This window comes from Sycon ciliatum, chromosome 8 (genome assembly GCF_964019385.1).
Source record: "Sycon ciliatum chromosome 8, ocSycCili1.1, whole genome shotgun sequence".
Classification (NCBI taxonomy): domain Eukaryota; kingdom Metazoa; phylum Porifera; class Calcarea; order Leucosolenida; family Sycettidae; genus Sycon; species Sycon ciliatum.
In genome coordinates, this window is record NC_088650.1 from 17,463,894 (window position 1) to 17,478,802 (window position 14,909).

Here is a 14,909-nt window from a genome sequence, read left to right on the forward strand (position 1 = left end):
ACCTGGGGTGCCGGAAGCAGTTTAACATTGGTGCGGCGAAAGTGTGAGAGGGGGGTCCGGGGGTCCTCCCCCGGGAATTTGTTTTTTAAAATTGGGCCTAAAAGGCCATATTTTAATGCTACAGAATAATATGAGAAATAAGAACTTAGAATATGCATGCTGATGATACACTGCATTGTCGATGCAAAACATGGTACAGTGGGGTTGTACCTGTACAAGAGTCGACAAGCCATCAACAAGGTTGAAATGTAAAAAATAAAAAAAATAAAAAATTATTGGTGCGGCCTTGGCCGCACCGGTTCCGACGCCCCTGCATACTTGTTCATTAAACCAGTACGTGCATCACAGCCAGGGTTGGCCATTCAATTCGAAATAAGAGAACTCCATACACATTATCGTATACCATCCTCTTCTCTTGTTTGGGCCGTTTGTCCTCTTTCAGAGAACATTCTTGTGTTTGAGTGTCCGATCGACGTGTGTTTTTCTTCTGGAATTTGCCAACCATGAACCCTTTCCATGAAAGAAATCCGATTTTGACAGGGAAGCATAGTGGGATGGTTTTAAGACCATGTTTTTGGAAGCAGACGTGTTTTTCCAAGTGTGCTGTGATCCACAGTTAATTGGGAACCTGTGGCTCAGCATGAGGGGGTAGCCTCAGCGATGGATGCAGTGAAGGGGATTAGTGGTCTTTCGGACCACTTTGTGGTTAGTCTGATCTACTCACCTCCTTCCCTACCCCCCCCCCTCCCCCCCCCCGGCTTTATGGGCTGCATCTGCGTTATTATAGAGGTGGAAAATGCTTTCTGACTGAGGACGTGCCAAGCCGTAATTTTACTTTTGTTTTCTGGGCAGTAGCCTACATTTTGTTCCACTGATAGTTCACCAGGCATGCAGCCATGTACTGTGTAGTACGCAATGCACCGTGGTTTTTCTTCTACGCAGGATCTTAGTATGATTGGGCTCCGCAAGAGCCGATGGCTGCCCAGTCCAGCCGACAGTTCATTAGTTGGGATGCAGCGGTAGATCTACGTGCCGGCTAGTTCCCCTGACTTATCGATACTGGGAATTATTATTTTGTTGTGGCATGGTCGAATTCCAGGGATCAAGCAGGAAAGAGTACTACGCCCTGTCATCATGGTTACACAAACGTGGTGGTCAGGTAAAGCCAGTCATTCGGAGCCATGGTTGTCTTTTTCGCTACATACACAGGCACACTATACACTATAGCCAAGGCTAGGATCGTTATCTCCACTCCACGTTTTTCCAAATTTTTCGCGCTGTTTTTGCTATATCTCTGTCGTGTGGAAATCGCTCACAGGACTTCTGCCAACACTACTTACGCTTCATTGTAGTGGGCAAGTATGTAATGGAAAGGCCGGCCTAGCACCGCTACTCGCGCGCCGCCACTCCTTAGTTCTGGCAACGGAGGTAAACCACAGAGCTAGAGATAAGATGCTGCTTCGACTGTTTGCGTGATCAACTCTTTCATGTGAGTGATGTTGGGCGCGGGCCTTTCGAGAGGATACAAGTCTAAAGTCTATACTAAGTTGAACTAACCTTCATTATGCATCGGCCAATGCTCGCAGGGTAACCTCCAACGTGATCTCGTCAGCCACAGCGGCAAGAATACACCAAAGCAACGGTCGATAACGACGACCGGAAATGGCCGCAGTGGATCTACACGGTGAAAAAGCGCTGATAAAAGGACGCGCATAGTAGATCTGTTACTTCAGTGTTAGATGAACCTGCGACTACAGTCATGTAGACATCTGGCTCTACATAGTCATGATGGATGTGCGCGATGCCCGTCCTTGGCCTTGATTAGATATTAATATGATCTGTCTCGAGCAAAATGCACGGATGCGCAGCTTCCGCACACATGGCACCAGACAGACAGTAAGGAGATCCGTCTACCATGCATATCGACTGACCGTCAGTGTAGACAGTAGAGTCTAGCGTTGCCCAGCAAAAATGACGATGACTATGACCATGATGACAGTATGAGTATCAGAAGATCTACTGACCTAGACCCTACATTGTACTACAATGTATTATCATGATAAACAAGAGAGGTTCCAGCAATCCAGGCTGTCCAAGACGGCAAGAGAGTGCTCAACAAATAAATCCGACAGAGCTAGTTCAAACAATAGGAGGACGGAAAAAGTGTTTAAAGGGGAAGTATACCCTAAAATCAAATTTTCACCAGTTGTAGTCTTCAGGGTGCTGAGTCGAATGGTCTTGGTCCGAGGAAGCTGAGGCGCTTCCTTCCTACTTGAATCCCAATCGAACCCGCGCACTTCCACCGAAACTGGGTGACTGCGCCCTACTAGATGGGGATTTGTATGCAAAATCTCACTAAAAGCGCCGTTTCGTTCTTATAAAAGCACGGATGACCGCGATTGGCCCATATGTTGTAGTCTTTTGGACGCTGAGTCGACTGGTTTTGGTCCGAAAAGGCTGCGATGCAGCGTTCCTCCTTTATTCCCAATCGAACATGGTTGAACAAGCGGTCACGTGCTCCTGCGTACACCAGTCACCTGGTCACCGTGCCTGCAGGGTACAACTTACTAGCCTGTTTGACCTTTTTTGGGTGCAGTCCTGTCACTCGAGTTGAACTCGAGTTGAACCTTGGTGTGAAAGTTGTCGCCTGCTGGCGCGGTGACCAGGTGATTTGGGCACCCAGGAGCACGTGACCGCTTCTTCAACCATGTTCGATTGGGAATAAAGGAGGAACGCTGCATCGCAGCCTTTTCGGACCAAAACCAGTCGACTCAGCGTCCAAAAGACTACAACATATGGGCCAATCGCGGTCATCCGTGCTTTTATAAGAACGAAACGGCGCTTTTAGTGAGATTTTGCATACAAATCCCCATCTAGTAGGGCGCAGTCACCCAGTTTCGGTGGAAGTGCGCGGGTTCGATTGGGATTCAAGTAGGAAGGAAGCGTCGCAGCTTCCTCGGACCAAGACCATTCGACTCAGCACCCAGAAGACTACAACTGGTGAAAAATTGATTTTAGGGTATACTTCCCCTTTAAAAAACACTTTTTCCGTCCTCCTAATTTTGTATTACCATGATTTATAATATTGGTATTTTGATGAGCCTTGGTTGGCGGAAAACATGTTTGGTTGACAGCCTTGGAACATGCTGGGAACCAAACAACATGATTGTGTGTGTGTAGCCTAGGCGCTAGAAGGCTTACACAAGTGGACTGCATGGTGATGTCAAGCTTCAACTTATGTCCTGACTATTGCCTGGAAAAGCGGTGCGTGTACATACGCCTCGACTAAATGTTCTGCAGACTGTGTCACTTCAATCTTCTGCAGCCATGCCTGTTCAGTGTTGGCCGGATGGGAAAGCCAGTGAGGCTGTTGTGCGAGAGAACATGCCTGACGTCGCACAACTTGTGATGATTCGGATGCAAAACGGACTCTAACTTCTCTAGGTCATCCTCCTCAAGAGCAGCTGTAACGGAGTAAGCAAGCCAGCTATTCTAACAGTGTACCACCACATATTCTTGAATTTCAAGAAGGTGTGGTTAAATTTTTTCCAACCGTACCCTATAGGAGCACCATTATTAATGTTAAAAAAGGAGAAGGACAAAATATTACGAGTTATGACTAGCTGTCCACCAACGTAACCAGATTATGCAGTCAGCGAGTGCGACTAAATGGCACAGAACTGACCAGGAGTACTGAGACATTCAATGATCTGACACCTAGCTCCAACACGTCTCCGAGGCGCAAACCAACAACTTTATGAGTAAGACTATGTGTAAGAATGTGACTGGAACTCAGTCCCCGGAGGATGCATTCAGTGTGCTGAGACTGAGAGTGCTCAGTATCGCAGAGGCAAAGCAGCGTGTCACAACAGTGAAACAAGGCTAGTTCCGAGTGCAGCTCTGACTTTCATACTCAGATCAGTGCATTCATCAGGCAATGACCTGCTTGTTTCGCCCATAACGAGGCTCTGGAGGCAATGACACGTTCCAGGTAATTGTCCTTGAGAGCCTCTTTTTAACCCTTTCAGCACGCATCACGTGTATGTACGTGATGGTACATGTAACTGGCCCACGGATCACGTATATATACGTGATGCGTACAGTGAAAATGAACGTACTCCCGAGACATCCGTGGTCGACGGATCTTATCCCTACGTGGACCAGTGACGTGCTGGATGAACGTAGACTGTTCTACGATAGTACTGACGGGCGCACGTGTGCCGCTATGCACGCGTACTAGTACATAGATGTCGCGTGCGAACATGCATTCCGCAGAAAAAATTGTGAGTGAATAGGACTACTTTTGAAAAATCACGAAAATCACTGGTTTTGGCTCCGCGGGTCAGTTACACACCCTGGCCGTGCTGAAAGGGTTAAGAACTGCTTGAGGAACCATGCTCAATATATTAATAGTGCACAACGCCCTAGTTTAGGGCACCGGCTGAAGACCTCTTCCTCCTTTACCCTGCCCTCCTAATCTCACTGCCTTGGGTAGCTTGCACCAAGCCCTGTTTGCACCTATCACGGAAATGTACTACATGTAGTTCTGAAAAGCAGCAGGCTAAAATGACATTGTTTCCTTACTTCCTTACATCACCATTGTACTGGTGCAAGCCCTGGAAGTGGTACAAATGCAGTTGGACGCACATATTTATATAATACCAAGTACAGTGATGAAATTGGAAGAGTCCCAAACTGCGGCCAAGGGCACCAGTTTTGCACTTCAGTTTGGATTTCATCGAGCACAACTGTACATGTGTGTGTCTGTATGTGGACCGTGCGTGTGTGTGTGTGTGTGTGTGTGTGTGTGTGTGTGTGTGTGTGTGTGCGTGTGTGTGTGTGTTTATATGGGTGTGAGTGGCTGTGGCTGTGTGTGTACACACTCACAGATGTACGTGTGGCTGTAGCCATGCACACGGGTGCGTGGGCATGTCCATGTGTACAAGTAACAAGTTGCTGTAACGAGTCACTGATGAGAAGTCCGTTCACATGTACAGTAATGTCGGTCGCCGAAGAACGGCCAGAACGGCCAGAACAGCCAGGCTAGAATTTCACCAATTCTTAAGAACGGTGTAGGCTGGATTTTTTGCAGATAAGAACGGAAACCGTAATATACACTATAATGTACACTCAGACGTACAACTCTGCATAAACGTACAATCATGTAGGACTGTGCCATCGAATAAGAACGAAACTGCTGTGTTCGTTTAAAAAAAAGAACGTGCTAGGCTAGAACCTTGACCCCCAGTTCTTCGGCGCCCGACAGTACTGTGTTGAAAAGACCACGCATCAAATGCTTCTCACCATGGCAAGGTATGTGAATATTCAAATGTAGCAGCGGCGAATCATGGTTTAGATGCCACGTGGTAGCAGTGAAAGGCTTGTTTTACACTGCCGGATTATGGCTCCTCTTGAAATAGAAATCAAGCCTACACACACCAGTCAGGCAAGGCAATTCGGAATGCACTGAGCCACTTTTCTTAAAGGGGAAGTCCGGTGAAAAATTTAAATTTCACAGTCCGTAGAGTTCGGGTCGCTGAGTCGAATGGTCTTTGTCCGAGGAGGCTGCGGCTTATGGTTCGTCAGATACGCCCAATCGAACATGTGCGAATTTGAGCGCGCATCACCCAGATCCAGGTGATGACGTCACAGCGTGCAGCCAGGTAGCCACACCATCTAGTTGTGTACAAAAATGGCCATATTCGGAGCGCGTTCGATTGGGGAACCGTTTGTCGCAGCTTCTTCGGACCAAGACCATTCGATTCAGTGTTACAAACACTACGTACCCTGTGATTTTCAGCTCGGTAAACCTGGAGGTTATACCGCATTTTAGCCGTTTCCGAGTTGGACTTTTCCGTCAGCCCGTCTACCATGGTCTACGGCTCTACGCGCTCTGCGCTGCGTGCATGCAGTGCGTGCAGTGTGTTATCTAGCTGTAGTGCAGTCAACAAACTCATGTCACAACTGACACAAGACTCAGAAAACTAGTCAACACACGGACTTGTCATACACTCGACTCGTATCAGTCGTACAGTCATGCAGTCAGAGAACGTGCGTTTCTCCTTGCCGGTGCCGGTGGTTGTGCTTTGAGAAAGAAAATTTTAGTTTTCCGCACCCGCCTCATTATTTTATGCTACAGCGATGAGTGCACAACCGTGACAAGTGACAAAACAGCGAACAGCTCCCGGACCTAGAACTTTCAGATTCCATAGCGTTGCGAGCGAAGAGTCGTGCCCGTGGTTCAAAGAGCCTGCACTGTTCTCCAATTGAGTAGTCCGAAATATTCCAAGTTCGCACCAAAACATCACCATGTGGCAGGCTACTGGAGTCTAAGCGAATCTAATCGGTATGGAACAACATTTAGAGCACTCGCATCACTCTTCTCCATTTTGGCGACCCTGCTCTCCAGCGATCTGATAATTACATCAGCCTCGTCTGCAATAGCTGCTGCTTCTTCATCAGTCGGAAACTCAGTAGCGCTGACTCTTGACCGGCCCGTGCGGCCATTTCTTCAGCTGAATACCGAGGTTCTCAGCCCCAGACCGAACTCATGAAGGTCAGCCATGGCTGCATCCTCACTCTCACAAGGAGTTACAGGTCTTCGGGGTCGCTTGCACCACCTAATATCAGTCACCAAATCATTTTGAAATAGCACTGACACTATTGCTTTCACGCACTCCTTTTGACCTAGCTGCACGCTATGACGTTGCAGAGGGTGTGGCGCGGCCGCATGACGTCATGGCGCAGCCCCCGAAACTCAGTTTTTCAAACGGAAATATCTCGAGAACGCTTTGTCGGAGACACGTGGGACCAACACCATTCGACTCAGCGCCCGAAACTCTACCGACCCTGAAATTTAAATTTTTCACCGGACTTCCCCTTTAAATGCTAGACGTATCAGGTGGATTGACTATGAATCACCTATTAGCAAATTTCCTATCGTGGAAACAAACACACTCTAGTTGTCATCCCATTTTGCGGCATCCAGCGAAACCATGGCAGAACATGATTGAGCTGCAAAGCTAGAGGCAAACTGTTGAGTCAAGAATGTATATCTACTACTTGTAGTAAGTAAGTAAATTATCGTGTCCGTTCCCAAAGGGAACTAACTCATGACGGCCACTAACACCCGGTAAACCCTAGTGGCAGATGCAGCGACTAACGGTGGGGGTGAGTGGATAAGTCTCTCAACCACTGGCACAAGTGCCCAGAAACCCCATTAACCACATCCATGTACCCCTTGTGCCTGGCCACAAGTTCCCAGTTGGAGGCAAACTGTTGAGTCAAGATTGCATAACTACTACTTGTAGTAGGATGCTGGAAAAGGCTGGGGGTACTGCACTTTAAGTTTTTTTACCTTTGAAATTCACGGGGTATCTGCCGCAGCGCTCTCTCCGATAGCTTCAAGCCTTCTGCGTGCTGCCTCTGGAGGGAGACAAAAACACAAAGTCAAAGACTGTGGATCCTATCCCAGATCCTTTGAGGAATGGCCCGCATTGGCCTGTTCCGCAGAAGTGCTTCGCCACTGCAGCACTATCAACAATCTTGGTTTGTTGTTAAAAATAATTGCTAAGCGAAGAGCAGAAGTGTAAGAGGACGAAAATTAATTTTAATTAAATTCACTCTGGTAGTGATGCTCAACTTCCTAATTTTTAAAACTTGAAGCCAGTCGGTACTTCAAAGGTACAGCACTCATTTATTGAAGAAGAATTCTTACCCGGTGCAGCAGCCACTTCAGTTCCACCTCCAACAAGCCAGCTCTCAACATGAAGTGGCTATCCTTGATGCTCATGGGTGCTGCGGCAGGCACACTTGCTTGAGCATCAGCAGTGTTACCAGCAGCGGCCGTAGCAGACTGATTTGACTGGGCAGACAGCTGTGCGATACCCGTTGACCCACCAAACCTACCCGGGCCGCCGTTAGCTTTCTACAAAGACATACCAGGAGAATGAACATGCAATAACTTTAAACAGTAGAGTTAGATTTTAAAAACATGGTCTCAGCTAACTGATCTTGTATCCTCAGTCAACCGGACAACATTTCTTCTATGTGGATATATCTCCAGTCAATCCTCGGTAGTATAGTGGTAAGTATCTCCGCCTGTCACGCGGAAGACCCGGGTTCGATTCCCGGCCGGGGAGGACATTCTTTTTTTTATATACTTCTATGCAAGTTTAAAGAAAAGAAAAAGGACCAAGGAACTACAAGTTACGCTATATTGGAAGGCTGTTGGAGTGCACATCCAAGATGTCCTAGAGCTGTTAGCCAGTTAGTTGTAGAACGTCAGTACTGTCGATCAGTGTTGTGCAATGTTATCGCATGAGCTGATTGATTAGTAACTGGTGGTGTTAGTGGACTTTCTATAAATTTATCCTTGGCTCTCCACCCGAGTCTATTCTATGCAAGTTGTTTTTTATAGGTACTCTTTTTCAAATTTCAAAAGAAAATAAATTCCTAGAGTCAATTTCACGTCTACTCCAGACAACCACCCCGAAGGGAAATTCCAACGGTTCAAGTCAACCAACCTCTTCACGCTCCCAGCGCGCTGCATGCTTGGAGATCCACACCGACATGAGATGCACAATGTCAAGCACCTCCAGGTAAGTGCCTGCCAAATCGCCGGAATCCGTTGAAGTATCCCGTTTGGCCTGGGAAGCTGTCGCAGCAGCCGCCCGCTTGTGGAACGCCTCGCTACTTAGCAACTCGCCAGCCGGACCACAGAAGAATGCCTGAGCAACGGCCATTAGTGTTCTATAGTCCCCAACACGATCTGCATTCCTGACAAGTCGGAAAGAAGCCATCCGGATTACATCAAAGGACAAAGGAAGGTATTTCAGGATGGTATGCTCAGTTCCAACGGTAGGTCCAATTTTGGATCCCTGCACTGGTGAGATTATCAAAACTCAGACCCAACAGTCCTCCCGTTCCATTAAAACAACCGGGTGCCAAGGATGAGAAGTGGCACAGCCAATACCGTATTGACCGTAGTGGGTACTACGCTGCTGAGATTGCATCATGGGCAAAGGAAATGGGGCTAAAGACCGGGAAGAATACAGACTTGCATGCATCAATACATTAGTCGACTGCTCACTAGGCAACACATGCCAGTACTCTGGATCATACTGGTGAGGAAATAGCAATAGGCACCCCAGTGTGGCCTAGAAAGCTACCGTGACGGTGTTTCTACAGACGCAGCACACACCCCTAGATGACACTGCAAACTACAGTATGTCGTTAGGAATGACGAGGAAACTACTAGTAGCTGAAATATTTGGGATTCGTAGCACACGTGGTGAACGCTTGTGATCAACACTGCAAAACATCTTGTGGAGTTCAACATAATTAAATTCTCACGGCATGACGAGATGAGATGCTCAAACCACTTACATTGCTGCTTCCTGAAACTGCTTGGCAACGACGTGTAAGCACTCCAATCGCGTCTTGGCGCTCTGATCGGGGCTGCCTATCAGCTTGGACTTCTCAACCAGGTGATACTTGCCACAGAGCAAGTGCATTCGACTTAGCAGGTGTGCAATATTCTCACTGGACATACAGTAGTGGCATGGAAAGAACAAGCAAAGGTTGTACCGGTGGACAATCCGACATGTCCGACAGCTGATTACCATCACACCACAAATTGCAATACTTTTTTACAGCAGAAGTGAAGAAAGTGTATACTCCGAACGTCGGAGCTCGCGCTTCCTGCCGAATGACTTGACACTTGACCGACTCACGACTGCTGGAGCAAACGAGAAGCCCGTCGAACCTTCCACTTGGCAAACCTGCAAGAAAGAACCACTCCCTCGGCCTGTTCAATACACAGTGTTTCGAGGAATTCACCCCTCATCATTTGAGCTTGAGTAGGCTAATGAAATGTCTGCTCCGAGAGCATTGCAGGAAGCGCAAGCTCCGACGTTCGGAGCAGACACTTTCTTTACCACCGGGGTCGCAACATCTTCGTTAGCAGAAGTGAAGTCCTTTTTGTGAAGACCGTAAAAGTTCAATGAATGGAGCTTGCTGTGTTTATCGCAGTTTTAGGCCACTCTGACTTTGACGCTTCGAGCCGGTCCAGAAATGCCTTGCTGTTCATTAGACTTCACTGTGATCAGTTCGGCCAGTAACTCTTAGCTCCACAGATGAGATCTAACAGGGCAGATGTCCGGAGATTGAGTAAGGAGTGAAGCTATGTGTGCTCCCTCCTGCCCTTCACAGGAGACTTCTCATTCCGTTACATAATGCCTACCCATGACATACCTGAGTATACCATGACATCATACCGGAGTACGACATGACATCATACCTTATACCCATGACATCATACCTTAGTATACCCATGACATCATACCCTGATGATCAGTGCCAGCATCTTACCTGGCCTCAACCTGCTGTTGGGACAGGGTGCTTTGTGGCTGAGAGTGTTGAACACGATAAGCTAACTTCAGCTGTTCGTCAATCTAGAAAAGCAAAAATTGCAAGCGCGATGAAAATAGAAGAAGGACAAAATGCTGCGAGTTATGACTAACTGTCCACCAACGTAACCAGATCATATATAGCCAGCGAGTGCAAATGAAGATAATGCACAATTTTACGTACTCGTTAACGTATTTGCCTGTGAAGAACATGGTGTAGCAGACAAGAGCAGCCATAGCATAGAATAGAAGAGATAAAAGCACCACGCATGGAGTAGTAATGGAATGTCATGGTTCGCAGACAATATGCAAATAGAAACCTGTCGGGCGTGATCAGCTGATTACGCCCAAAACGGGAAGGCTGCCTATTGGCCCGATCCATAGTTACCGTCACATGTCATGCACGAGCACAACATTTGATCGGTGGAATCACACGGCACTGATTAGCCCTGAGCACAGGTACGCATAGCTCAACTTTCAGCTTACCAACTTGTGCAGCTTGGGGTCCTCAAACGCCACCTCCATGACTTTGTAGCGCAGTCGAAACAGCAGCTCAGCATCATTAACTGACCCCTCCACTGCTGATAGTTGTTCTGCTATCTGTACATTGTTTCCAGTTGCACAATCACACACACCAATGTCGCAAGCTAGTTAACTAGCTGGTGCCATGAATACAGTTCCCCTCTGCAGTGCCTGAGTGTGAAAGCAGTATAATTATATCATAGCTTCAAAATCAAGGGCACCCTATGCAGTAGTTTCATCCATGTGACTAAACATCAAAACAGCCATACATACAGAGAAACAACTACTGATGACTGGTCATTCTGTGTTCAAGGTGATCTGCTTGACAAGTATTCGGTTTGCTCTACTTGTAGCACTGTGCCTGAGCCATTCATTGGCCAGCACCCGGGGGGGGGGGGGGGGGGGGGGGTGTACTTGGCCTGGTACATACCTTGTTCAGGTCATCAATACCACCGAACTTCTTCTCCAAGGGCAGTAGATTCATGTGCAGCATTGACAGGCCATTGACAACCTGGCACAGCGCCATGTTGAACGCCTTGCTCTACAAGACAGGATAGAAGAGGAGCAATTTTGAAACACTCCACCACTCCACATTTCCCTGCTATGGAGTATGGTGTTGTGGATCCGAGCCAAGAGTGCAGTGTGGAGTGGCGGAGTGTTTCCAAATCTCAAATGGTTCGTCGCAGCTTCTACGTTAGAACAGGAGCAGACACAATAATCATATTGCATACGCCATTGCCTGATGATTGCTCTTCCACAAAACTTGAAGAAGCAACATTCGTCAAGTCACATATTTTACGTGGAGCACACTCTGCCGCCATGGGCATTTTTCTTCTAAGAACACAACCCTAGCAATAGACATGTGGAGACAAACACAAAACAAGACACAGGAGATGTAGGGATGATATGCCGATGCACATGGAATAACTCGAGCGACCAGGGGCCTCGGCGTTAACGTTGCAACCTGGCATCGAAAAAAGGGGATAAGGAGCACTCTGCGCCGGGAAAGAAACTAGAGGGTGTACTGCATGCTGACATTTTGTTTCAAGGATAGTTCAACGGATTATCAAGGGAAGTCTGATAAGAAAGAGGAGATGGGAACGTATTGAGCTAGTGGCACCATATATAGCTACATCAATGGTACGCGTTGCAAGTCTGCTTAGTAGGTTAGGGCACACATTACATACCAGTTCTGCAATGCAATATCATCTGGTTAACCCATGATGCCACCTGTCATATTAGCTTACCATTGCCGGTACCTCTGTTGAGTCTTTGCTACCAAGCTGCAAGAGAAGCTGGCTTACACAGCAACGGTACTCCATAATCTGATTCTGAGTCCGAGGACTAACGTCGCACTGTAGCAGCTTAGAGCTCAATACGGAGTTGCAGAGCTGAAGGATTCGGAACACACATGTCACAACAGGGTTCTAGCTAGGAAAATATTGTGTGTGTGGGGGGGGGGGGCAAGGGAAACACACAGTCCATCTATTCTAATGTTCCGCTACTGCCTGTCACACAAAATGCATCCGGAATGATCAATTTGGGACCACATTTTTGTTGTGTGAACTGAAAAAGCACAAAAGCTGAAACATGAGTAGGGGACTCTGCCTCTCCCCCCACCCCTTGGCTAGAATCTTGTTGCCATAGGAATTTGTACAGCAGAAACACAAAGAGGACATTGCGGAAAAGAAAAGAGAAAAAAAACTAGAAAAGAAATGCGTCCCCGGGTGGGCTTGAACCACCAACCTTTCGGTTAACAGCCGAACGCGCTAACCGATTGCGCCACGGAGACACTTCGTACAAGACAGAGAATCTTAGTCCTACCTAGTCATACAAAGGTCTCATGAATAAGTTCCTTCCGTGCACCAATGCATACTGGGATGTTCACAGGTCTGGGGACAGTACAGCTCACAACTGTAGTAGAGTAACGGGATCGGATTCCATTTAGTGGCTCTCTTTAATTGTCCAAATTTATCACGTGCGATAGGTCACCAGGAACTTAGCACATTCATCTTGGGCACCCTGTAAAAGGCCTTAGGGGCCGTCCATAATTATCGACCTTTTACACGAAGAGAAAAAGTTTTGTTTATGGGTGGGTGGGTCAAGTGAAGTTTTGTTTTGAAAAATATTGATATGAGAGACATCAAGGCATTCTTGCTGTCAGGTCAGTCTATTTTTCGTTCAGGGGGGTCAGTGGGTGGGGGAGGGTCCTAACTAAACTTTCTTTTTCGTTTCGTGAAAATTATCGATAATGCCGGATAGCCCCTTAGGGTGTGTTGGGAATGCCCAAGTAAAATAATAAAATACGGTACATGGATTTGTACACTCACATGGCAAAATCGCCATTACCATACACGGGGTATTATTTATTATTTATCTTCAGTCTATGCATACATGGCTTACATCAATTTGTTTCCTCAGGAATACATCGTGGCTAGGGCTTGTCACCAAGTAGCGGCGGATGTTTGTCGGGGATCCGGGCTTGACAACCGACGGCTTCTTAGCTTTCTTCTTGTCCTTTCCTTTCTTGTCCTCTTCCGGTGGCAGAGGTGGTGCTGGCACCATAGGCATACACTGTACCAGTGTTGCCAGCAGGGAGAGCTCACAGAGACGTGCAGTGCTCTCTCCACTAATCGCACTGCAGAGAGCATAGGATTACAGACAGAAATCGGTGTTTAATTAATGCGAGCACCATCACAAGAAAACCCTTTTTCAGGGCACGCAGAGTGCTTTGCAGCAAATTTATGAGACCATATTTGTCGATAGTCCGTTAGAGCCATCATCAGAGATCATATCATAAAAAGACCAGTTACGATTTACAGTTTCGAATGGCAACTGATTATCAACAGTGCTTCGACACAGCGATTTTCATGCCACTGTTATATAGCGTTAGGGAGCATTGCTCGGGAGTTGAGTAGCAAAATCACTGCATGGTTTTCCTGAGCATCGTGGTGCACATAGCTTTCACTGAAAATTGGCGTCTACTACAATCGTTCTCCGCCGGAGATTAGTGGATTGAAGCACTGCAATTCAACATGAACGAGTGTGCGTGTGAGAGAGAGTGTGAGTGTGAGGGTGTGTGTGTTTGTGTGTTTGTGTATTTGTGTGTGTGTATGTGTGTGAGTATGTATGTGTGTATGTGTGTGTGTGTGTGTGTGTTTGTGTGTGTGTGTTTGTGTTTGTGTGTGTGTGTGTAAGCCCATGTACACACGTACATGTATGTAGGTGTAGTGAGCTCTGTCTCTGTTGCTACCCTCATCGAGTGCCCTACGCACAGTGCATCAGTTTCATTATAATTATCTTCCACGTAGGTGTAGGTACCTCTCTTTGTGCACGCACAGCTTTCACAGTAAACACCATACCTGTTGGCTCTGGCAGCGAGCAGCGTCTCCAGCACGGTCGTCACATACTTTCCAATGGAGATAAGCGAGGGGAAGCTGTCCTTGAGTTTCCAAAACTCCAGGTCCAGGACCAGACCATTGTTGTACTGAATGTTGCGATGCTTCACCAGCTGTTGAAGCATGCGCCGGATGCACGTGTTTAGCATGTCGTGATCCTCCAAGCAGAGGGAAATGTTCAGACACTTCATAAATATCTGATGGAGTTCGTCGTTCACCCTCTGTACATGGCCCCTGGAAATGGATGAGCGAGAGATTCTTTATCAAAACAGAGCGTGCATGTAACTGGGCCGGCTGCTGCTAAGTTTGGGGCATGGGATATTAGAAATCAACCATAACACAATGAAAGTGTATAGAAACCATACATGTGTGGCGATACTGAATACGGGCCTCAAGCAGAAGCGTCCTCCTCTACTTCTCCTCCACTAACACCCTGGTCAGGTCCTGAAGGCAGCAACTAAACCCAAATAATGTCCAAAGGGAGTCGAGTCCAGCTCGCAACCTAGAATAAACTTATGGCCGCAATCTAAGCATCCAGTAGCAGTCACTGCGTGCAAGCACGGTTACCGTGATTCATACC

General features: G+C 47.3%; 1 protein-coding gene and 2 non-coding genes across 3 annotated transcripts in view; 1 reads left to right on the forward strand and 2 right to left on the reverse strand.

Moving 5' to 3' along the window:
- The window catches only part of LOC135823935 (uncharacterized), a 76,371-nt gene that overhangs the window by 43,822 nt on the left and 17,640 nt on the right, over positions 1-14,909 (reverse strand). The window contains exons 19-28 of the mRNA XM_065336814.1: positions 14,294-14,563; positions 13,335-13,569; positions 12,179-12,322; positions 11,362-11,472; positions 10,896-11,009; positions 10,372-10,454; positions 9,388-9,543; positions 8,526-8,778; positions 7,718-7,927; positions 7,358-7,425 (exon numbers count right to left, since the gene is read on the reverse strand). Of these exons, the coding sequence (XP_065192886.1) occupies positions 7,358-7,425; positions 7,718-7,927; positions 8,526-8,778; positions 9,388-9,543; positions 10,372-10,454; positions 10,896-11,009; positions 11,362-11,472; positions 12,179-12,322; positions 13,335-13,569; positions 14,294-14,563 (1,644 nt within the window). The remainder of the gene's footprint in view (positions 1-7,357; positions 7,426-7,717; positions 7,928-8,525; positions 8,779-9,387; positions 9,544-10,371; positions 10,455-10,895; positions 11,010-11,361; positions 11,473-12,178; positions 12,323-13,334; positions 13,570-14,293; positions 14,564-14,909) is intronic.
- On the forward strand, positions 8,070-8,141 carry Trnad-guc (transfer RNA aspartic acid (anticodon GUC)). Its single transcript has one exon. It is a non-coding gene; the product is annotated as a tRNA-Asp (tRNA).
- Positions 12,650-12,723, reverse strand: Trnan-guu (transfer RNA asparagine (anticodon GUU)). The gene has a single exon. It is a non-coding gene; the product is annotated as a tRNA-Asn (tRNA).